The 24377-nt window shown below is 40.0% G+C and overlaps 1 protein-coding gene across 10 annotated transcripts in view; it reads left to right on the top strand.

Moving 5' to 3' along the window:
* The first annotated feature begins 8758 nt into the window (after positions 1-8758).
* Positions 8759-24377, top strand: part of LOC128698969 (GPALPP motifs-containing protein 1) — a 42461-nt gene continuing 26842 nt past the window's right edge. The window contains exons 1-2 of one of the 10 annotated variants that reach the window (XM_053791436.1): positions 9027-9138; positions 11266-11432. In XM_053791436.1, coding sequence (XP_053647411.1) covers positions 11390-11432 — 43 coding nt within the window. In that variant the 5' untranslated portion in view covers positions 9027-9138; positions 11266-11389. Of the gene's footprint in view, positions 8838-8989; positions 9268-10381; positions 10554-11265; positions 11554-12998; positions 13143-24377 lie in introns of those variants that run through there. The other 9 variants (XM_053791437.2, XM_053791445.2, XM_053791438.2 and 6 more) reach the window with 9 other exon arrangements.

The raw sequence follows: 24377 nt of genomic DNA, 5'->3' as shown, positions 1-24377 counted from the left end.
GTATTTATATGTAAATAGATGGCCATACTGTATTTAATAATATTTATGTCATAGAAAACGGAGAGCCTGCGTCTGCGCAGACGGGACTTGCCATCTTGGTTTTGAATTGGATACAACGTTAGTTCAATGAGAAGGAATTTTCGTGCTCTAGAGGTTAAAATTGGGCTGACACCTCTCAAATAGGAGGCGAAATTGTTGGACATGCATTTCTGCATAACTTGAGATATCAGACGACTGGACAAGACAGCTCCAGGAACCTCAGATAAGCTCTCTAGATTTGTGTATAATTCTGGCCAGTGTTTTCATAAATTTAGTTAATGAGGTTTTTCTGAGTGTGATACAACTTAATATCCAGTCAATTTGGTGAGTGATATTAAGATATATTTTCCTTCTGTTATGTATATGTGAATTTATATATAATCATTTTTTAATATACAGTCCACAAATTTATATATTTACCAGTATTCCTGGTGTATGTATATTTCATTTAATTAATAGGTCCAGAGCAACTTGTGGTTATGACAGTGGTAGGTATCGAAGGGGGACATTTTTTGCGACCTAAGTGTCCCAAATTCCTACTTGTCTAACTGATAAATAATAGTTATCATTGTTCATTTACTGTTATGTATATAATTATACATCCAAGTAAAAGCAATTTTCCACATCACAAATATATAATATTCAGCGAAAATATAGTTATACTGCTTGACTAGCGAGATATAAAAATATATCAGAACTAGTCAGACTACGGTATGACCACTTACAAATATATAATATTCCCAAAATAAAGTTATACTGCTTGACTAGCGAGATACAAAAATATATCAGAACTAGTCAGACTACGATGTGACTTCTCACAAATATATAATATTCCCAAAATATAGTTATACCGCTTGACTGGTGAGATATAAAAATATATCCCAACGAGTTAGATTAGGATATGACTTCTCACAAATAGACAATATTCAGCCAAAATGTAGTTATTTATACTGCTTGACTCGCGAGACAAACATATAGTCCAGATAGTCAGAATATGACTTCTCACGTACAGGTATATGTATATGGAGCGAAAATAAAGTTAATTTGAAATATTTATATACTCACCTATAAATATGTACGTATGACTATACTAATGTGTGTACTTACCTATATGTAGTTACAGTGACTCACGAAATCGTAATGACACGATTGCAAACCAACCAACCACGGGTGGGGTTTGAACTCGTGGCGTTTTACAACTCACTCGCCACGAGTTCAACCACGCCCGGGGTATGGTTTATGTAGTTATAGGGGTCGAGACTCGCCTATATATAGTTATAGGGGTCGAGACTCACCTATATATAGTTATAGGGGTCGAGACTCACCTATATGTAGTTATAGGGGTCGAGACTCACCTATATGTAGTTATAGGGGTCGAGACTAGCCTATATGTAGTTATAGGGGTCGAGACTAGCCTATATGTAGTTATAGGGGTCGAGACTAGCCTATATGTAGTTATAGGGGTCGAGACTCGCCTATATATAGTTATAGGGGTCGAGACTCACCTATATGTAGTTATAGGGGTCGAGACTCACCTATATGTAGTTATAGGGGTCGAGACTCACCTATATGTAGTTATAGGGGTCGAGACTAGCCTATATGTAGTTATAGGGGTCGAGACTAGCCTATATGTAGTTATAGGGGTCGAGACTAGCCTATATGTAGTTATAGGGGTCGAGACTCGCCTATATATAGTTATAGGGGTCGAGACTCACCTATATGTAGTTATAGGGGTCGAGACTCACCTATATGTAGTTATAGGGGTCGAGACTCACCTATATGTAGTTATAGGGGTCGAAACTCACCTATATGTAGTTATAGGGGTCGAGACTCGCCTATATGTAGTTACAGCATACTATCGAAGATACGGTACTATGTTCCACAGTCAGCCCTCCTGGCCCTATATCACTCACTTATTTACCCCTATCTCACCTATGGAATTTGTGCATGGGGCTCAACAACAATAAACCATCTCAGACCATTAATTACCCAACAAAAGGCTTCAGTCAGAATGATAACAAATTCCCACTACAGGCAGCACACTCCACCAGTATTCAAAACTCTAAACCTACTCACCATACAAAACATCCACACTTATTACTGCACCTACTACATACATAGAACACTTAACTCTGATATTAACCCTCCCCTCAAACGTCTCCTTACCAACCTCAACAGAACACATGATCATAACACAAGGCACAGATCACTCTTTGATGTTCCTCGTGTCCATCTCACGCTATGCAAAAACTCAATGCATATAAAAGGCCCTAAAATCTGGAATTCATTACCAATGAATATAAAACAAACATTATCTCTTTATAAATTCAAGTCTTCTCAAAAATCACTTACTCACCCACAACCAAATAAATACTGAATAATTGTATCTTATAAATTGTATATCTTAAATGTTTCTCATAATTGTATCACAGAAATATTTAACCTGAGACCCAATCAAACTTTGATATTTTTTAATTGCATTACCTAACAGAATACTCCATTCTACTGAATGTACAGCAATGTATGCAACCATATGACCTGTCTTTGTAATACTCACTAGACTAGAGCATAATTGTTATCTGTTTACAATAATGTTTAGGAATGCTTAATTAATCTTAAGTTAATTTTAAGCCTGCCCATAATGCACGGCATACAAGGGGCTTTGGCATGCTGCACTTAATTGTATTCTTTTGTACTTTTCTGTATCATGTTCAAATTAATAAATAAATAAATAAATAAAATAAATAGTATTGAAACTCACCTATATGTAGTTATAGGGGTCGAGACTCACCTATATGTAGTTATAGGGGTCGAGACTCACCTATATGTAGTTATAGGGGTCGAGACTCCACTCACTGGTTATGTTGTATATGTAGTGTTGTTGTGTTGCATGTGTTTACCTGGAGAGAGTTCCGGGGGTCAACGCCCCCGCGGCCCGGTCTGTGACCAGGCCTCCTGGTGGATCAGAGCCTGATCAACCAGGCTGTTGCTGCTGGCTGCACGCAAACCAACGTACGAGCCACAGCCCGGCTGGTCAGGAACCGACTTTAGGTGTTTGTCCAGTGCCAGCTTGAAGACTGCCAGGGGTCTGTTGGTAATCCCCCTTATGTATGCTGGGAGGCAGTTGAACAGTCTCGGGCCCCTGACACTTATTGTATGGTCTCTTAACGTGCTAGTGGCACCCCTGCTTTTCATTGGGGGGATGTTGCATCGTCTGCCAAGTCTTTTGCTTTCGTAGTGAGTGATTTTCGTGTGCAAGTTCGGTACTAGTCCCTCTAGGATTTTCCAGGTGTATATAATCATGTATCTCTCCCGCCTGCGTTCCAGGGAATACAGGTTTAGGAACCTCAAGCGCTCCCAGTAATTGAGGTGTTTTATCTCTGTTATGCGCGCCGTGAAGGTTCTCTGTACATTTTCTAGGTCAGCAATTTCACCTGCCTTGAAAGGTGCTGTTAGTGTGCAGCAATATTCCAGCCTAGATAGAACAAGTGACCTGAAGAGTGTCATCATGGGCTTGGCCTCCCTAGTTTTGAAGGTTCTCATTATCCATCCTGTCATTTTTCTAGCAGATGCGATTGATACAATGTTATGGTCCTTGAAGGTGAGATCCTCCGATATGATCACTCCCAGGTCTTTGACATTGGTGTTTCGCTCTATTTTGTGGCCAGAATTTGTTTTGTACTCTGATGAAGATTCAATTTCCTCGTGTTTACCATATCTGAGTAACTGAAATTTCTCATCGTTGAACTTCATATTGTTTTCTGCAGCCCACTGAAAGATTTGGTTGATGTCCGCCTGGAGCCTTGCAGTGTCTGCAATGGAAGACACTGTCATGCAGATTCGGGTGTCATCTGCAAAGGAAGACACGGTGCTGAGGCTGACATTCTTGTCTATGTCGGATATGAGGATGAGGAACAAGATGGGAGCGAGTACTGTGCCTTGTGGAACAGAGCTTTTCACCGTAGCTGCCTCGGACTTTACTCTGTTGACGACTACTCTCTGTTCTGTTAGTGAGGAAATTATAGATCCATCGACCGACTTTTCCTGTTATTCCTTTAGCACGCATTTTGTGCGCTATTACGCCATGGTCACACTTGTCGAAGGCTTTTGCAAAGTCTGTATATATTACATCTGCATTCTTTTTGTCTTCTAGTGCATTTAGGACCTTGTCGTAGTGATCCAATAGTTGAGACAGACAGGAGCGACCTGTTCTAAACTCATGTTGCCCTGGGTTGTGTAACTGATGGGTTTCTAGATGGGTGGTGATCTTGCTTCTTAGGACCCTTTCAAAGATTTTTATATGGGATGTTAGTGCTATTGGTCTGTAGTTCTTTGCTGTTGCTTTACTGCCCCCTTTGTGGTGTGGGGCTATGTCTGTTGTTTTTAGTAACTGTGGGACGACCCCCGTGTCCATGCTCCCTCTCCATAGGATGGAAAAGGCTCGTGATAGGGGCTTCTTGCAGTTCTTGATGAACACAGAGTTCCATGAGTCTGGCCCTGGGGCAGAGTGCATGGGCATGTCATTGGTGTGTGGTTATGTTGCATATGTAGTGTTGTGTTGCATGTGTGTGTTTATGCTGCATATGTTGAGTGGTTGTATTGCAGGTGTAGTGTGGTTGTTTTGCAGGCGTGTGTTTGTGTTGCATATGTAAGGTGGTTGTGCTGCAGATGTAACTTGATAGTATTGTATTTATAGTGTGGTTTTATTGCAGGTATTGTGTGGCTGTGTTGTAGGGTAGTGAGGTGCATAGTAGTGATGTCAAGTGTATAGTAGTGATGTTAAGTGCATAGTAGGGATGTCAAATGCATAGTAGTGATGTCAAGTGCCTAGTAGGAATGTCAAGTGCATAGTAGTGATGTCAAGTGCAAAGTAGTGATGTCAAGTGCATAGTAGTGATGTCAAGTGCATAGTAGTGATACCAAGTGCATAGTGGTGGTGTCAAGTGCATAGTAGTGATGTCAAGTGCTAGTAATGATATCAAGCGCACATCAGTGATGTCAAGTGCATAGTAGTTATATCAAGTGCATAGTTCAAATTCAATTCAAATTCAAAGTTTATTCTCTATAAGGATTACAATGCTGAGTTTACAGAAATTTGGTTATTGTTTGGTTTACATGTAGTAAAATTGTGATTACAGAGTGTACCACTAGAATGCTTAGCATGGCTAGGCATTTCGGGCATACTTAGTTTTATTCTTAACTGTAAAATATTACAAATTATGAGGTAAGTTGGTATTATGGCTAAGTGACTAAATACTAGTTTGTGAGTTTAGCAATGTGAATGCTTTTGTTTTGGCACAGTACATAGTTTCAGTATTGAAGTATCACAGGATTCATTATTTTAAGACTGAGATTAATATTTCTGTTTATGGTCAAATGAGTGAGTGAGTGTAAGTGTGAACCACCAGGTGGTATTCGTGTAGTTAGTTGACGGGGTGTATCAGGGAGATAAGATGTTTTCTAATGGTAGTTTTGAAGGTGATGAATGTGTCTGCAGTTCTAGAGTTCTCAGGTAGGGTATTCCAGATTTTAGGGCCTTTGACATACATTGAATTTTTGTAAAGGTTTAGTCGGACACGGGGAATGTCGTAGAGATGTTTGTGTCTGGTGTTATGCCTGTGGGTTCTGTCACAACTATCAAGAAAGTGTTTTAGGTCAAGGTTGATATTAGAGTTTAAGGCCCTGTAGATATAGATTGCACAGTAGTAAGTGTGGATGTACTGAACTGGGAGTAAGTTTAGATCTATGAAGAGTGGGGGGGGGGTGTTGCCAGGGATGGGATTTAGTGATTATTCTTACTGCAGCTTTTTGTTGGGTTATTATTGGCTTTGGGTGTGTTGCTGCAGTTGATCCCCAAGCACAAATAGCATAGGTGAGGTATGGATAAATAAGTGAGTGGTATAGTGTGAGAAGGGCATTTTGCGGCACGTAGTATCGTATCTTGGAGAGGATCCCAACCGTTTTGGATACTTTTTTGGCTATATGCTGGATATGGGTGCTGAAATTCAGGTTGTTGTCAAGGTATAAGCCTAGGAATTTTCCCCCATTATTTCTGGTAATTAGAGTGTTGTCAATCTTAATGTTAATTTGTGCATCTCCTGCTCTGCTACCAAACATAATATAGTAGGTTTTGTCAGTGTTAAGCGTAAGTTTATTGGCTGTCATCCAAGTCGATATTTTAATCAGCTCCTCATTCACAATGGTGTTGAGGGTGGCAAGATTAGGGTGAGAGATGACATAAGTCGTGTCATCAGCAAAGAGAATGGGTTTCAGGTGTTGGGATACGATTGGAAGGTCATTGATGTATATGAGGAAGAGCAGGGGACCAAGGACACTTCCCTGCGGAACTCCAGTATCAAGTGGCTGTGTTGCTGATGCTGTGTCTTTAATGGTGACGTACTGATACCTATTAGTAATGTAGTAGTGGTGTCAAGTGCATAGTAGTGATGTCAAGTGCATAGTAGTGATGTCAAGTGCATAGTAGTGATGTCAAGTGCATAGTAGTGATGTCAAGTGCATAGTAGTGGTGTCAGGTGCATAGTAGTGATGTCAAGTGCATAGTAGTGATGTCAAGTGCATAGTAGTGATATCAAGTACATAGTAGTGATATTAAGTAAGATAAGATTTCGTTCGGATTTTTAACCCCGGAGAGTTAGCCACCCAGGATAACCCAAGAAAGTCAGTGCGTCATCGAGGACTGTCTAACTTATTTCCATTGGGGTCCTTAATCTTGTCCTCCAGAATGCGACCCACACCAGTCGACTAACACCCAGGTACCTATTTGCTGCTAGGTGAACAGGACAATAGGTGTAAGGAAACGTGTCGAAATGTTTCCACCCGCCGGGAATCGAACCCGGGCCCTCCGTGTGTGAAGCGGGAGCTTTAGCCACCAGGCCACCGGGCCACGTACATAGTAGTGATGTGAGGTGTATTGTAGTGATGTGAGGTGCATAGTAGTAATGTGTGGTACATAGTAGTTTACCTGGAGAGAGTTCCGGGGGTCAACACCCCCGCGGCCCGGTCTGTGACCAGGCCTCCTGGTGGATCAGAGCCTGATAAACCAGGCTGTTACTGTTGGTTGCACGCAATCCAACATACGAGCCACAGCCCGGCTGGTCAGGTAGTGATGTGATATACATGGTAGTGATGTAACATGCATGGTAGTGATGTGAGTTTCACAATAGTGATGTAAGGTGCATAGCAGTAATGTGAGATACATGAAGCCCTTTCTGTAGCTTCATTCTTCAGGAACCTTTTAGTTCTGTTCCTGAACTGGTTAATGCTGAGGCTGGCTACTCATATAGAGTGAGATGCCAGGCTCTGCCGGGGTTTAGGCCTGGGTGTCCACCTGATCTAACTTGGAAGCTTCATGTACCCATTTTTCTCTAAGAAGGAAAGTGTTTAATTTCTAATTCTCACCCATATTTGGGCAAGGACCCCAATGTAAATAAGTAATTTATACGTTACTATGTATGATAACGTATTGATGTCTACCTGTATCTAAATAAACTTGCTTGCTGCTGAGGGTCTGGGTTCGATTTCCGACAAGGGTGAAAACGACACAAGTGCAACTAATGTGACATTTTATAACGTTTCGCTCTCCAGGAGCTTTGTCAAGTCGTTACAAACAGTACATGGACACAGAGGGTATATAGGGTATATGTAGTATTAACAGGAGAGACTATGTGGTGGCACATAGTCTCTCCTGTTAATACTACACAAGCACATTACAGAGAAAGAACATTGAAACAGGCCTTCTCTATCCAGCCTCCAATAGAAATATTTGTCTAACCAATTTTTGTTTCCCAAGTAATAGCTTTTATATCCTTTACTCATGTGCAAGTTAATTGTTCTAACATATTGTATTACTACTACTACTACTACTACCGCTAGTATTACACCTCACTCTGAGCCTATATATACCCTCTGTGTCAATGTACTGTTCGTAACGGCTTGACAAAGCTCCTGGAGAGCGAAACGTTATAAAATGTCACATTAGTTGTACATGTATCCTTTTACTTTACATATTGTCGGTAATTCTACCAACTTTATTACAAGGGTGAAAACATTGGGCGTATTTCCTTACACCTGTTGTCCATGTTCACCCATCAGTAAAATGGGTACCTGGGTGTTAGTCGACTGGTGTGGGTCGCATTCTGGGACAAAATTGACCTAATTTACCCGAAATGCTCCGCATAACAAAGGGCTTTCTATGTAGTAGTATGTCATTGATGTCATCTAGGCCTATATACTTTGGGGCCCAGTCCGTGGGCCCAATTTGTACCTCTGTAATTTTTGACTGCCGCCCACATAATGGGTATGGGGTGCATAATAAACATATTAAACTAAACTAAAAGTACCTTGTACATGTACTTACAGAAATAAAGATATTATTGTTATTATTATTATTACTGTTATATTTGCTTAAACATTTTTCCCGGCCCCCGGGAGGAAGGGGTTACTAAGGCTTCGCTTTGGTGGTCCTTACTAACCCCAACACCTACTTGAGTACCCAAACTCGAAAAGGTTAACCACGTTCTGCGCCAGCCTTCTTCGGGTGTGGACGTCTCTCTCTCGCTTGAGTATCAGTGGCAAATTACCCCCGTTCTCTCTGGGACGCTTGTTCTCGTCTATTTTGCCCGCCGGGCACTCGACAGGAGGGGCACCTGTTCCTCGGCTTACTTTAACCAACTCTATTTTTTCCGCTCTGCGGAAAATTCTTTATCGGTCTTTAATGGGAAGCCGGTCATTGAACTTAGGTGGGGTGTGGGCGTCCCTCTGTGCTGGGGCTTGGCAAGGTGGTCCACCAGATCTAATTGAAAACTTCAAGTTTCTATCTATTTCCAAAGGAAGTTTTGTTCGTTTTCTCTCATCGCTCAGCCTTCGAGAAGTCGGGTTCGAAACAGCTTAAAAAAAAACATACCACGGGTGGGAATAGAACCCGCGATCAGAGAGTCTCAAAACTCTCTGATCGCGGGTTCTAGCCCCACCCGTGGTATGGTTTGTTTGCAATCGTGTTATTACGATTTCGTGAGTCGATACAGCTTATGCTGTCAGTGGCCCTGATAAACCCAACAACAACTACTTCGGTGGAATTAGGTCGTTATTTTACACTTTTAAATACATACAACATACGTACATCATGGACTAAGTAAACACTTCTTGTGTAAATTGTTATTTGGGGAGATATAAGGAAAATAAATGCATTAGGTGGCGCAGCACACTGAGGTGTGTATGTACTTGTGTATTAAGATGTTTATTTTGACAAATTACATGGTTGTACAGAGGAATATAATAGTTGGGTGTACATGCCAAAAGCCCCTCTGTATGCAAAGCATTTCGGGCAAACTTAAAGATTAACTTAAGATTAGTAAGGTAATAATATATAGTTCATGTGGTCATTAGATTCCTTAAAAACAACCTTCTGTGTTATTCTCACTGAAACCTGGCTTAAGCGGGACACAGTTGATATCTACTCATTTATTTATTTATTAATTTGAACATGATACAGAGAAGTACAAGGAATACAATTTTTAAAGTGCAACATGCCAAAGCCCCTTGTATGCAGAGCATTATGGGCAGGCTTAAAATTACTCATTACTGGGATACACAGCAATCCACAACTGCAGATCATACCAAGCTGGGGGAGGTATTGCAATATATTACTCTAATGAACTATCTTGTTATAACACCATTTGCTTTACTGATGAACATGGAGAATATATTTTTGCAAATTTTACTGCAAAAAACTTTAAGACTCCTTTCACAATCGGTGCCATTTACCGGATGCCACATACAAACATCCCAAATTTTAGTGATAAATTGAAGACACTAATAATAAACAGCCAATTGAACAAGCACAACCTACTCCTCTCCGGAGATTTCAACATCAACCTTGGTCTAACAGATGACCAACCAGTAACAGATTTCATCAACAATATGAACAGTACACTTCTTATACCATCAGTAACCAAACTAACCAGGCTGACAGAGACAATTACAACCATAATTGACCATGTATGGACCAATATACTAGCCCCACCTAAATCAGGGATAATCACAGACAGCACTACTGACCACTACCCCCACCTTCCTCTTAATAGAAACTGTATCATTCCCATTAATTGATAAACTAATTGTTAATTTTTTAAATGTGTTGAACTACCTCACTTTTGTAAATTTAGCTACCTCACTTTTATACTAGTTTGATTCATAACCTGTGTCAATATAGAGTAAGAAATAGTATTAGTCTGCCCAAAATGCCTAAGCATACCTAGGCATACTAGTGGCCTTCTTTGTAATAAATACTTTATTTTATAATTATCTTATATGTAAACCACAGGTCACTGTGGCCTGGTCAACCTGCAGTTAATTTTTGCTGTCCATCCATGACTGCCAGTTGTGGGAAATGGTACTCACACATACACATTGGACACCAGATGCATACAGTCATCGTGTGAAAGAACACCAGGAATTGTCAAGGCGTCATACCATGGGTGGGGTTTGAACCCGCGGTCAGTGTCCCAAAACTCCAGACCATCGCGTGAGCCACTGGGCCAGCTAGAAATAAGTCACTTTGACTTTTTTGAGTTATCCTAGTTAATTTACACATATGTTAATATGTATGATAATTTGTGTAGCTGTATTGATGCATACCTATACCTAAATAAGCTTATTTAATCACTTGACAGGTTGTTACCCTTTTATCAGAGTATGCCAACCTTATTTCAGATACTGTACTACATTTTGTTTGATGCCTACCATGCTTAATTTGCCCAACCTTCTTTTTGATAGTCCCATATTTGCTGGTGATTTAGACTTACCTCTAAACCTTTAGGTGTCATACAACTCCTGGATGTATGTGAGGCAATCAAGGTAAGGCAGCTCCAATTCCTTGGATTAAGAGCCCTTTGGCACCATCAAGGGACCCCACTTAAAGGGCAGACTCACTCCAGTTTTGTAACTGACACTAATTAGCTACAATAACTGCGACTTCCATCCTGTCACTTATCCTTCCTGAACCTCTGCCTCATCCTCCCTTGCCATCTTTTATAGTCTGTGGTGCAGTGCTAACTGACCCTTATAGGTTTAGCACGTTCCATTAAAATAATGAACCATGCAGCACTGAATAAAAGTTAAAGGTTAAGAGCCTTCCATGACTATAATAATACCCTGTACATGTAATTAAAATCTTTTTGTAGTAATGTATATTTTTTGTTTAACTAGAAAATAGCAAGCTTGGAGGTGATGAACCATCTAAAATAGTGCTGAATGAATAGAATGGCCTGGAGCTGGAGTTCAACTCCCTGAAGGTTGAGGGCAAGACAGACATGGTTGAAAAAGCTACAACATGACTCCCATATATAAGAATACAGTGGAACGTCTACTTACAGGTGCATCCACATGCGAGATTTTCCAGATACATACGAGCAATCACTTGGTCAATTTTTTGCTTCCAGACGTGAGCGAAATTTCCAGATGCAAGTGGGCTTCAAGGGAGTTTCCTTGATGCTGGTGAGAGGCTCTTGCTCTTGATCTAAGGAATTGGATCTCAGTTGTTTGTTGGACTATTTCATTGAAACTTGGGCACTGTATGATGGAAAGATGATTCTTAACGTACGTACATCAAAAATGAAAGAAATCAGACCATAAATAACTGAGTTCACTTCTCAGCCATTAGCCTCCCCTCAGCAGTATTTTTGTATGTTTTTTATGGTTGTATTCTCGTTTTTTTTTTTTGTCTCATTTGATAGAATGGAAGATCTATTACAGAAATAGATATGATTTTGATTGGTTTCATGACAAAAAGTACATACCTTGAAATTGAGCTCAAATTAGCAGAAATGCTCGATTCTTTGGCGATGTTCAAGAGTAAACAGATGACATCACTGTGATCAGTGGTTCATTACTTTGTAATTTGTTCATGACTGTAACCATGTATAGGAGTGAAGCTGATTCATTACCTCTGTAACTTGCCATGATTAGTGACCAGATCTACCTGGAGTTCATTACCTTTGTGACTAGTTCAGCTATCATAACTTTGGGGTCCAGTCCCTGGACCAATTATGTACCTCTGTAATCTTTTGACTACCGCCCACAGGATGGGTATGGGGTGCATAATAAACATATTAAACTAAACTGTCAATTCCAATATGCAGTCATGAATGGGTTGACATTATTTATACAATTATTACAATAATGCAGTAGTGTGTATAACAGTAAATCTTCTATTTTTTGCATGAATAAAAATTACAAATTATTTATATTGTAATAATAATAACAATACATATAATAATAGTATAATAAAATATAATAATAATAATAATATGTATAATAATAATAATAATACTTATAATAATGTATTATATAATAATTATAATAATAATAGACAGCTTCAAAAGGACCTCACTAGATGGCAGTGATTATCACAACAATGCGGAATTGGTTGTGGCCGCCTCCACTTGTCACATATTGACATTTTTCATTCATTCTAGAGTATATATCAGGTTTCTATATTGTTTATTATGTCATATTAGATGAACTGTGATAGATAAATAAGCCGTATAGATGATATTAGCGAAATATTGAAGTATCTTGTCGTGCCTCCTGAGAGCCAGGAATGGATTAATTGCATTTCAGTTAATTTAAATGAGGAAAATTGACTCTGCAAACGAGCAAATCCAGATGCGAGCAAGGTCACGGAACGGATTAAACTCGTAAGCAGAGGTTCCACTGTACTATGACTTACAATGAAATGAATGTCCTCATTCACCGATTGGAGGAAAAGAGATAAGATTTTGTTAAGATTTTTAACACAGAGGGTTAACCACCCAGAATAACCCAAGAAAGTTGGTGCATCATCAAGGACTGTCCTATTTTCATTGGGGGTCCTTCAGTCTTGTCCCCAGAATGTGACCCACACCAGTTGGCTAATTCCCAGGTACCTACTTACTTTCTAGGTGAACGGGACAGCAGGTGTAAGGAAACACCCAATGTTTCTACCCAGAAGAGGACTGAATCATGGGCACTTGGTGTGTGAGGCAAGAGCATTGCCTGCCAGGCCACAGGACATGATAAACATACATAGTTATTAAAAGATATTTGTGAGTGTGTGTGTGTGTGTATTCACCTGTTTGTGGTTGCAGGAGTCGAGTTGTAGCTCCTGGCCCTGCCTCTTCATTAGTCATTACTAGGTATATTCTCTTTTTGCTCTAAGAGCTTTATTGTTCCTCTTCTTGTGTGTGTGTTTTTTTGTTTGTTTGTTGATATGAGGTCTGACATCACTGCTGACCATGTAGCAGTATGTATACAACCTAAACAATAGTAAAAATTCCTTGTAATTCCATTTTTTAGTACAGTACTTAAATGCAACATTATATTTTATACTGATTTTGGGGAATAATGATAAAAATGATGTACATATTAAAATTAATACCAGTATAAAATATATGGTATACAAACTTTAAGCCTTGCTGTTGATCCATTGAATTGGAACTACCCTTCCTTTCCAGGGATCAAACTTAGTTACCTTTCATTTCCGAGGTGCCAAATAATAATAACTAATAATAAATTTTAACACACCAGCCATCTTCACTGACGTACAGTGACCCAAAAAAAAGAAGAAACAGTTTCATCGTTGCTCACTCTTTAACTGTCTTCCCAGAGGCATGCTGACACTATATATAGCTCAAATGCCCCTCCAAACTGCAGTATCCTTCCTCCATAAGTCATGTGTGTCATAAAAGATGACTAAAGTGCCAGGTGGAAGGAGCTAATAACTCCTTTTGTATCAATTACTACATTAAAAAAGAACATTCTAAATAATAATAATAATAATGCAGTAATAATAATATAGTAATAATAATAATATAGTAAAGTAAAAGGACACAAGTGCAACTAATGTGACATTTATTGTGGCAACGTTTCGCTCTCCAGGAGCTTTATCAAACCATTAGCTCCTGGAGAGCGAAACGTTGCCACAATAAATGTCACATTAGTTGCACTTGTGTCCTTTTACTTTACATATTGTCGGTAATTCTACCAACTTTATTACAATAATATAGTAATAATAATATAGTAATAATAATACAGTAATAATACTAATACAGTAATAATAATACATGTACTAATAATAATACAGTAATAATAATCATATGCCACAGATGAATAAATAATTCACCAGATGATCACTACCTTTTAACATTTTTTCTGTTGTATTTTTATAAGACCTTATGGATTCTATGTAGGGTACCAAATTTATTTTTTTCTTTAGAAAGGTCCTGTACTTGATGGGTACAGCTCAGCAGAGGTAGGTTGTACTGTAGCTTTTATTTCCAAATTAGTTATGATGGGGAACTCTTTATAAATACTTGTAATTCATGTGTGTACTGGTCCAGCCATTTCTTCCTTATATTTTGTGTATTTTTGCTTTAATAAATCTGAATTTTCCATCACTGGAGAGAGTCCTTTTAGAGCTGTGAGAATTGACACCAGAATATTGTACAGTGGACCCTTGGTTATCGACCGTTCCAGACATCGGCCAACTTGGTTATCGTCCGGTTTTTTGAACAAAATTTTATTCTGGTTATTGGCTGTTATTTTGCTTATCAGCCGTATTGGACACGTCCACCCACCTGCCCACCAGCCCCTCGCGCATTTGTGAATCATTCTGGTTGTGTGTCTGGGCAAGTGATTAAACTTCTGCTCATTCATCCAAACATTTCACAATAATCTATTGTTTTTTGTGGTTATTGCTTGAGTGCAACTGCAAAATAAGCAACCATGGGCCCAAAGAAAGTTCCTAGTAAAGTCACTTTGGTAAAGAAAGTGAGAAGCACGATGGAATCTAAGAAAGAAGTTGTTGAAAAGTATGAGAGTGGTGTTTGAGTGCTAGAACTTGCCAGGATGTATGGGAAATCCAAATCAACAATCACTTCCATCCTGGCAAACAAAGTAGAAATCAGGGAAGCTAATGTTGTGAAAGGGAGTGTAGCAGGCAGGCGGGAAGTGTAGCATGGAGGGAGGGAGTGTAGCAGGCAGGCGGGGAGTGTAGCATGGAGGGAGGGAGTGTAGCATGGAGGGAGGGAGTGTAGCAGGCAGGCAGGGAGTGTAGCATGGAGGGAGGGAGTGTAGCATGGAGGGAGGGAGTGTAGCATGGAGGGAGGGAGTGTAGCAGGGAGGCAGGGAGTGTAGCATGGAGGGAGTGTATTGGGGAAATGGAGTGTGGAAGGGAGACAGGGAGTGTAGCAGGCAGGGAGGGAAGTAACCCCAGAGAGGGCTTTGATACCTGAAGTCCTTATAGAGCTGGATTCCCCTTCCAAACAATAATCAGTCCTCCCTGTTGCAACCCCTGAATGGGTTGCAATGATTAATATGTATATATATAATTATTACCTTTTCATATAATTTTATATTGCTTATATTTGCGATAATAGCTAAATCGTAAATGTATTGCTTTATATTGTTATTTGACTTAGCTTCCTTTTGTTAGGTAGGATGTAACATATGTGCTCAGTTCAAGTCTTGATTGTCTAACTACTGTAATTATCGCTCTTTGCTCGTTTCCCTGCCGGCTTCTGTTTGTGCTACAGCTGTCCACGGAGCTATCACGTGATCGAGGGGGGGGTGTCCTCACCTCGCCTGAAGTATTCAGTCTGGTCTAGACTCACTGGGTGGTTTGACGTATTCCAGACAAAGTGCCTAAATCTCCCTTATAGGCCCTTGTTGGAAGACCGTCTCTTGTCTCATTATTGTTAGTTCTGTGAGACTCTGTTCACAGAACATTGTATAGACTTAGTGATTTTCGACGTTGTACTGAGGTTGTGTGTCTCATAGACACTCGAAACAACTCAGGTCCTGAGCTGTAGCTTCTGACCTAATTTGTACTGGTATCTGTGTATTATCACAGTCGGGGATTTTCTTATGCTGAACTTAGATTCAGTAGTATGGGAGTTTTGTGACTTTTGTGGAGGATCTGCAGATGGTCCCTACTTAGTGTCATTATATTATCTCCTAGTTCCTGATTCTGTGTCACTTTTGCTTGTTATATTACTATTGGGCTTAGCATTCTTTTTGTTGTTCAAGCAGACTGTTCTGATTGCCAGTTGGTCAAGAAGTTAGTTTATTTGAGGACTTTGTCAGTCACTTGTTTAAGTCTAGTCGAGTCGTGAGACATAGCGAACTACTTAGAGCACTTACACACATACACACTTACTTGTACATATTTGTAATATCTTACTAAATGTTAATGTACCAGACGGTACTTAAGAATTATAAATGCGATATGTGCTTTCAGCACAATAATACTGTACTCGAGAGAAGTGATTATTATTATTTCAATTATTATTAATTTAATTTAATTTGATATACGCCTAGACAACTTAAATAATAAATTTATTAAATTTTATTTTCTCTAGTTAGTTGCCTACCAGTTGTAATCCTGAAGCACTATTGAATCATACTGAATTCTAATGCATAATTGGACAAGGATACTGACTAATTGTTACGAAAACCCAGTAACAGGCTGGATGCTAGAAGGGCAGTCCTTTCTAGTATTCACTGGAGATCTCTAAGCTTTTAGAATCGCATTTTTTGTAACAAATGGGGGCCTGTCCGGGATGCTCTTGATCCAAGGTGTTGGAGAAATTGTCCAGTTTGACATATTAGTAACTCTATGGTCAAACACTTTGAGTACTTTCATAATCTGAAGACTTTGAGTTTAGTCTTGTACAACATACTTGGTGGATGTATGTACCTGACTGAGTCTCTTGATCCAAAGAGATGGAAATACCGATTATGAGTTCTAATTCTAAGACGACCAACATTAAAATTCCTATTATGATTATAGTTTCCCATAATCACTCTCTCGTAGTACACTTATTTTCGTGATGTATGCCAAAGTGAAACAGTTAATTGATACTCTGACTTTGTCTGAGTTAAGTACATTAAAACTTCAGATGTGTTGGCGAGTAGCCAAATATCTCGGTGTGACGTATAACAGGAATTACACCGCAGAAACTGTCAGAGCGTTAATTAAAGATATATTGTTTCCTGCTCATACAGAGATGTCTGATTATGATTTAGATTCAGAAAGCCTAGTGTCACAATTAGGAAGTATGACTCTATTTGATTACTTAGAAGAAAGAGCAACTATGGCAGAAGTGTCTGAGCCTAGTGAACCTCCGCTCACACCTTCCCGCCTCACTGACACAATAGAGAGTGTAGCTGGTAGGATGATTCAGCCTCATACTAGTACAGTGTATGCTACACCTGTATCTACTTATCCTAGACCAGATCTAGACTCTCTAGAGACGGCTGGACGAAGTGTCCGACCTAATGACCGTCCAGACCACGTTAGATTCCTTACTCCTCCATTACCCACTGGTCCTATCTCTCAGGAACAGTTTGAGAGGTTGGAACACCTCATTATGTTGCAGACTGCACAAATAGAGGCACAGAGGAAATTGAACGAAGATTTCCAGAGAGAAAATGTTCGTCTTGGAAGACAACAGACTGATAGATCACAAGACACATTTAATGTGCAGAAAGCTGCCTCTATGGTTCCTAAGTTTTTTGAGAGTGACTTAGACACCTATTTTGATGTGTTTGAGAACCAGGCACGTGCTATGAACTGGCCACGTAAGCACTGGGCTACCTTGTTGTACACAGCTTTGACAGGAAGAGCTCAAACTTGTACTGCTACTTTACCATTTGCCAAGTACATTAGTTATGACGCTGTCAAGCAAACTATTCTAGAGACGTATAACTTGTTACCTGTAAGTTATCAAAGCACATTTCGTACGTTACAACGACGACAAGATCAAACTTGTGTAGAGTTTGCTCGTGAGAAAAAAGTTGCATTTGAGAGGTGGTGTAGGTCTGCCAAATGTAACAACTACGACAGCCTTGTTCAGTTGTTACTACATGAAGAATTTAACAACTGTATGTCTGCTGACATACAAGAATATCTGATCTATCATACTACCTCGGATATTCTGGAAACTGCAGCATTAGCAGACAATTACAAGATTTCTCACAAACTTGTACATACTAAAAAACAGAAAAACAAGGTAACTAAAAATTGTCCTAGAAGTTGGCAACCTAAATCAGCTGCTCATTGCCGGCCTGATGTACCTGCTACTGTAACCTCTCGTACCTTTACCAGGAAAACTCACAATCCTGAATTTGTCTCTGTGGTTAGACAGAAATGTGATATCGAGAAGAAGAAAGTTAAATGTACCTATTGTAACAGAAAAGGACATGCTAGAGAGTATTGCTATAAGTTAGAAAGAGATATGAGAAGCAGTCGTACGGCTGGCGCCCCCACACAAGTCGTATCTTCTTCCGAGCAACAAAGGCACCAAAATCTTAGTAATACCTCTGATCCTACTGTTTTAGATAATGTTACTCAGGATAGATGACTAGTGTCAGAAAGTGCATCTGACGAAAAGATTCGTTCAGCAATGAGTCCTTACTTTTCGAGAGGTAAAGTAGGATTTGACGAATCACATCTAACTGAGATAATTATTTTCAGAGACACTGGCAGTTATCTCACGTTATTAAGAGATGTACTGCCCATAACTGATGATACCTATTACCTGGAGTTTACCTGGAGAGAGTTCCGGGGGTCAACACCCCCACGGCCCGGTCTGTGACCAGGCCTCCTGGTGGATCAGAGCCTGATCAACCAGGCTGTTACTGCTGGCTGCACACAAACCAACGTACGAGCCACAGCCCGGCTGGTCAGGAACCGACTTTAGGTGCTTGTCCAGTGCCAGCTTGAAGACTGCAGGGGTCTGTTGGTAATCCCCCCTTATGTATGCTGGGAGGCAGTTGAACAGTCTCGGGCCCCTGACACTTATTGTATGGTCTCTTAACGTGCTAGTGACACCCCTGCTTTTCATTGGGGGGATGTTGCATCGTCTGCTAAGTCTTTTGCTTTCGTAGTGAGTGATTTTCGTGTGCAAGTTCGGTACTAGTCCCTCTAGGATTTTCCAGGTGTATATAATCATGTATCTCTCCCGCCTGCGTTCCAGGGAATACAGGTTTAGGAACCTCAAGCGCTCCCAGTAATTGAGGTGTTTTATCTTCGTTATGCGTGCCGTGAAGGTTCTCTGTACGTTTTCTAGGTCAGCAATTTCACCTGCCTTGAAAGGTGCTGTTAGTGTGCAGCAATATTCCAGCCTAGATAGAACAAGTGACCTGAAGAGTGTCATCATGGGCTTGGCCTCCCTAGTTTTGAAGGTTCTCATTATCCATCCTGTCATTTTTCTAGCAGATGCGATTGATACAATGTTATGGTCCTTGAAGGTGAGATCCTCCGACATGATCACTCCCAGGTCTTTGACGTTGGTGTTTCTCTCTATTTTGTGGCCAGAATTTTTGTACTCTGATGAAGATTTAATTTCCTCGTGTTTACCATATCTGAGTAATTGAAATTTCTCATCGTTGAACTTCATATTGTTTTCTGCAGCCCACTGAAAGATTTGGTTGATGTCCGCCTGGAGCCTTGCAGTGTCTGCAATGGAAGACACTGTCATGCAGATTCGGGTGTCATCTGCAAAGGAAGACACGGTGCTGTTTCTGACATCCTTGTCTATGTCGGATATGAGGATGAGGAACAAGATGGGAGCGAGTACTGTGCCTTGTGGAACAGAGCTTTTCACCGCTTTCAGAGCTTCTAGTGCATTTAGGACCTTGTCGTAGTGATCCAATAGTTGAGACAGACAGGAGCGACCTGTTCTAAACCCATGTTGCCCTGGGTTGTGTAACTGATGGGTTTTTAGATGGGTGGTGATCTTGCTTCTTAGGACCCTTTCAAAGATTTTTATGATATGAGATGTTAGTGCTATCGGTCTGTAGTTCTTTGCTGTTGCTTTACTGCCCCCTTTGTGGAGTGGGGCTATGTCTGTTGTTTTTAGTAACTGTGGGACAACCCCCGTGTCCATACTCCCTCTCCATAGGATGGAAAAGGCTCGTGATAGGGGCTCCTTGCAGTTCTTGATGAACACGGAGTTCCATGAGTCTGGCCCTGGGGCAGAGTGCATGGGCATGTCATTTATCACCTGTTCGAAGTCATTTGGCATCAGGATAACATTGGATAGGCTTGTGTTAACCAAATTCTGTGGCTCTCTCATAAAAATTTATTTTGATCTTCGACTCTCAGTCTGGTTAGCGGCTTGCTAAAAACTGAGTCATATTGGGACTTGAGTAGCTCACTCATTTCCTTGCTGTCATCTGTGTAGGACCCATCTTGTTTAACCCTTTGACTGTTTTCGACATATAAATACGTCTTACGAGCCAATGTTTCTGACGTATATATACTCAATAATTCTAGCGGCTTCAAATCAAGCGGGAGAAAGCTGGTAGGCCTACATGTGAGAGAATGGGTCTGTGTGGTCAGTGTGCACCACATAAAAAAAATCCTGCAGCACACATTGCGTAATGAGAAAAAAAAAACTGATCGTTTTTTTGGAATAAAACGCCGACTTTGAGGTGTATTTTCGTATAGTATTTATCGTTGTATTCGCGTTTTCATGGTCTTAGGTGATAAAATGGAAAGCATATTACAGAAATAGAGATGATTTTCATTACTTTTACGATGAAAACGACCTTGAAACTGAGCTCAAAGTAGCGGAAATGTTCGATTTTTACCAATGTTCAAGAGTAAATAAATCACACCACATGTCCAATACACGTCAACTGGGGAGTCTAATATTCTTTCACTAGTGCACTGATATTATTTATACCATTTTTACAATAATGCAGTCGTCTGCATAACAATAAATTTTGTATTTTTTTGTATGAATAAAAAATCAAAATAGAAAGCAATAATAATATAAGAGGGGCCTAGAAATGTGACTAATGAACAGAGCATATGTTATTTTAGTGCCACGAATGTCTATCTTGTTTATTCTGGACCCTATTTTGAAATTGGCATCTTTTTTAGTTTGCGTGAAATTGGCCAAATTGCCAATTTCTGACCACCATATTGGGTAGTCCAAATTAGTAAATGGGAGGTTTCTTTTACTCATCTGATAGATAAAATGGAGTTCTAAAGAAATAGCTATGAGTTTGGTCAACTGGAACAATGGAATTGGCTGAAAATAGGGCTCAAAGTCGGCGAAATCGCCGATATGCATATGTCGCAGAAACCGCTAACTTTGCGGGAGCATAATTCCACGAGTTTTCGACCAAATTTCGAACTTTTGGTGTCATTACCATCGGGAAAAGATTCTCTATCATTTCATAAGAAAAAATAATTTTTTTTTTTTTCAAAAATTGAGCGACATAGAATGAGTTTCAGAGAGGGGCCTGAAACAGTCAAAGGGTTAAGTAGGGGCCCAATACTGAACGTTGTTCTTGACTTTGATTTGGCATAGGAGAAGAAATACTTTGGGTTTCTTTCGATTTCATTTACGGCTTTTAGTTCTTCCCGCGATTCCTGACGCCTATAAGATTCCTTTAGCTTAAGTTCGATGCTTGCTATTTCTCTGACCAGTGTCTCCCTACGCATTTCAGATATATTGACCTCTTTTAGCCGCTCTGTTATTCTTTTCAGTCGCCTGTAAAGGGAGCACCTGTCTCTTTCTATTTTACATTACTCCTCCTTTTTCTTAGAGGAATAAGCCTTGTGCATACATCGAGTGCCACCAAGTTAATCTGTTCTAGGCATAAGTTGGGGTCTGTGTTGCTTAGTATATCTTCCCAGCTTATATCGGTTAGGACTTGGTTTACTTGGTCCCACTTTATGTTTTTGTTATTGAAGTTGAATTTGGTGAATGCTCCCTCGTGACTAATCTCATTATGTCGGTCTGGGGCTCCACGCATACATGTCTGAACCTCAATTATGTTGTGATCTGAGTATATTGTTTTTGATATGGTGACATTTCTCATCAGATCATCATTGTTAGTGAAGATGAGGTCTAGTGTATTCTCCAGTCTAGTAGGCTCTATTATTTGCTGGTTTAAATTGAATTTTGTGCAGAGATTTAAAAGCTCGTGTGAGTGTGAGTTTTCATCAGAGCTGCCTCCTGGTGTTATTACTGCAACAATATTATTTGCTATATTCCTCCATTTTAGATGCCTTAAGTTAGAAGCCTATGGTGGGGCTGTTATAAAAGTACCTCTGCACAAAGTTTATATTCAAACAAGCTATTATACTGGTTATATTTCAGTGGGTATATCCAGTGGTGTATTTCCCATCAGGTCAGTAGACTTGTTGATAGGGAACGATATCCTTCATGCTGGTATATGTAAAGAACCACTTGTGATTGATAATAACACTGATGATAATTATGCCATTGAAGCTTGTAGAGAGAAGCCTTTTTTTTTTTTCTCTCAGCGCAATTACTAGAGCTATGTCAAGGATTCAACAACCATCCTTGTCTCCTGTTGAGTTAGTGGATGACAATGATTTGGGCTTGAATATGTTGTTTAGTGATGCTCTGCGCCCCGGATCATTAACACCAACTCCCCCCTGTCATCAACCTAGTCAGGACACACCTGATGTTAAATTTCTAACTCATGATGATTTAATCAAGGATCAGTTTGTTGATCAGTCACTGGAAAGACTGAGAGTGAAGCAAAGGATCTCGATAATTGTTACTACTATAGTAACGGTGTACTGATGGAGAAAAATACATGTAAGTTGTCAGCTGATAGTGTTTCCACCACAGTCAAGCATCTCGTAGTGTTACTAGTTACATTTCGTGAACAAGCCATTGATTTTGCTCACAATAGTCCCATTGGAGGACATTTGGGTGTCAAGAAGACACTCGGTAAACTGGCAAAACATTTTACTTGGCCAAAGATGAAGGAAACAGTAGCTGATCATGTGCGACGTTGTCTCGTGTGTCAAGTGACAGGCAAGCCAGCACACACACCTCCACCTACACCTCTCACTGTGTTCATTAGTAGCAAAGTTCAGTTCATCTGGACTAGAGATTGTTCAGACTCGTTCAAAAGGTTGAAGCATCTGCTTTCCTCTGCTCCAGTGTTGAGTCCTAATTTCAATCTTCCCTTCTTTTTACATATAGATGCGAGTGGTTATGCAGTGGGTGTTGTGCTGCTCCAACAGTCAACATCCACTGATATTCTCCATCCTATATGTTACTATTCATCTAAGCTCAAACGACACCAGAAAAATTATGCCACTATTGAGAAAGAGGCTCTAGCTCTTGTGGTGTCCTTGGAACATTTTGACATGTATTTGGGCACTTCCCCATTTAAAATTTACGTAATTTTATGCCCAAATACCTTTTGTTACTTGCTATGTCAAATTCAGTAGAGTAACTTAATCCCTCCAGCCCATATTAACTATGTATACTCATGTCTAATTATTATATTTATATATTCACAGTAATGATGTGTGTGAGGAGACAAGCTGAGTGTTGAGTGGGTAGTGTGGTGTGGGCGATGTACTGCGTGACGGAACACTGTCCTGCCGCAGACCCCCCCCCTTCACTACACACCTTAAGCTGTTTAATACTCAGATGTCCATACTGCATAGCATTTCACAACCACTACTTAAGAGTGGAATGCTGTCTCCTGTCTATAGCACAAGACTATTATGCTGTCTACACTACTATGATCGAGCTTCAACGTGCCCTCCTTGTCTATACTATCCTGTCTCTACACTGATGTACATAACCACGAGTATGCAGAGATACGATACTGTGTACTGCCCTAGTATTAGGGGCATATCTTATTGTATAGACGCTGTGAAATTATAGAGGTGCTTGGCACAAGAGTGACTCTGATTAATGTTTATATTATATTGTTAGTAATGTAACCTGAGTAATCAGTAATGTGAAAGACATTAATGCAACTCCTAGTGCGACCGTTTGTAGTGTTGGAGGGGTGTTGCAACCCCTGAATGGGTTGCAATGATTAATATGTATATATATAATTATTACCTTTTCATATAATTTTATATTGCTTATATTTGCGATAATAGCTAAATCGTAAATGTATTGCTTTATATTATTTGACTTAGCTTCCTTTTGTTAGGTAGGATGTAACATATGTGCTCAGTTCAAGTCTTGATTGTCTAACTACTGTAATTATCGCTCTTTGCTCGTTTCCCTGCCGGCTTCTGTTTGTGCTACAGCTGTCCACGGAGCTATCACGTGATCGAGGGGGGGGGGGTCCTCACCTCGCCTGAAGTATTCAGTCTGGTCTAGACTCGCTGGGTGGTTGGACGTATTCCAGACAAAGTGCCTAAATCTCCCTTATAGGCCCTTGTTGGAAGACCATCTCTTGTCTCATTATTGTTAGTTCTGTGAGACTCTGTTCACAGAACATTGTATAGGCTTAGTGATTTTCGACGTTGTACTGAG

This window comes from Cherax quadricarinatus, chromosome 55, assembly GCF_038502225.1.
Source record: "Cherax quadricarinatus isolate ZL_2023a chromosome 55, ASM3850222v1, whole genome shotgun sequence".
Taxonomy (NCBI): Eukaryota; Metazoa; Arthropoda; class Malacostraca; order Decapoda; family Parastacidae; genus Cherax; species Cherax quadricarinatus.
This window is presented reverse-complemented; position numbering and strand designations above follow the sequence as displayed.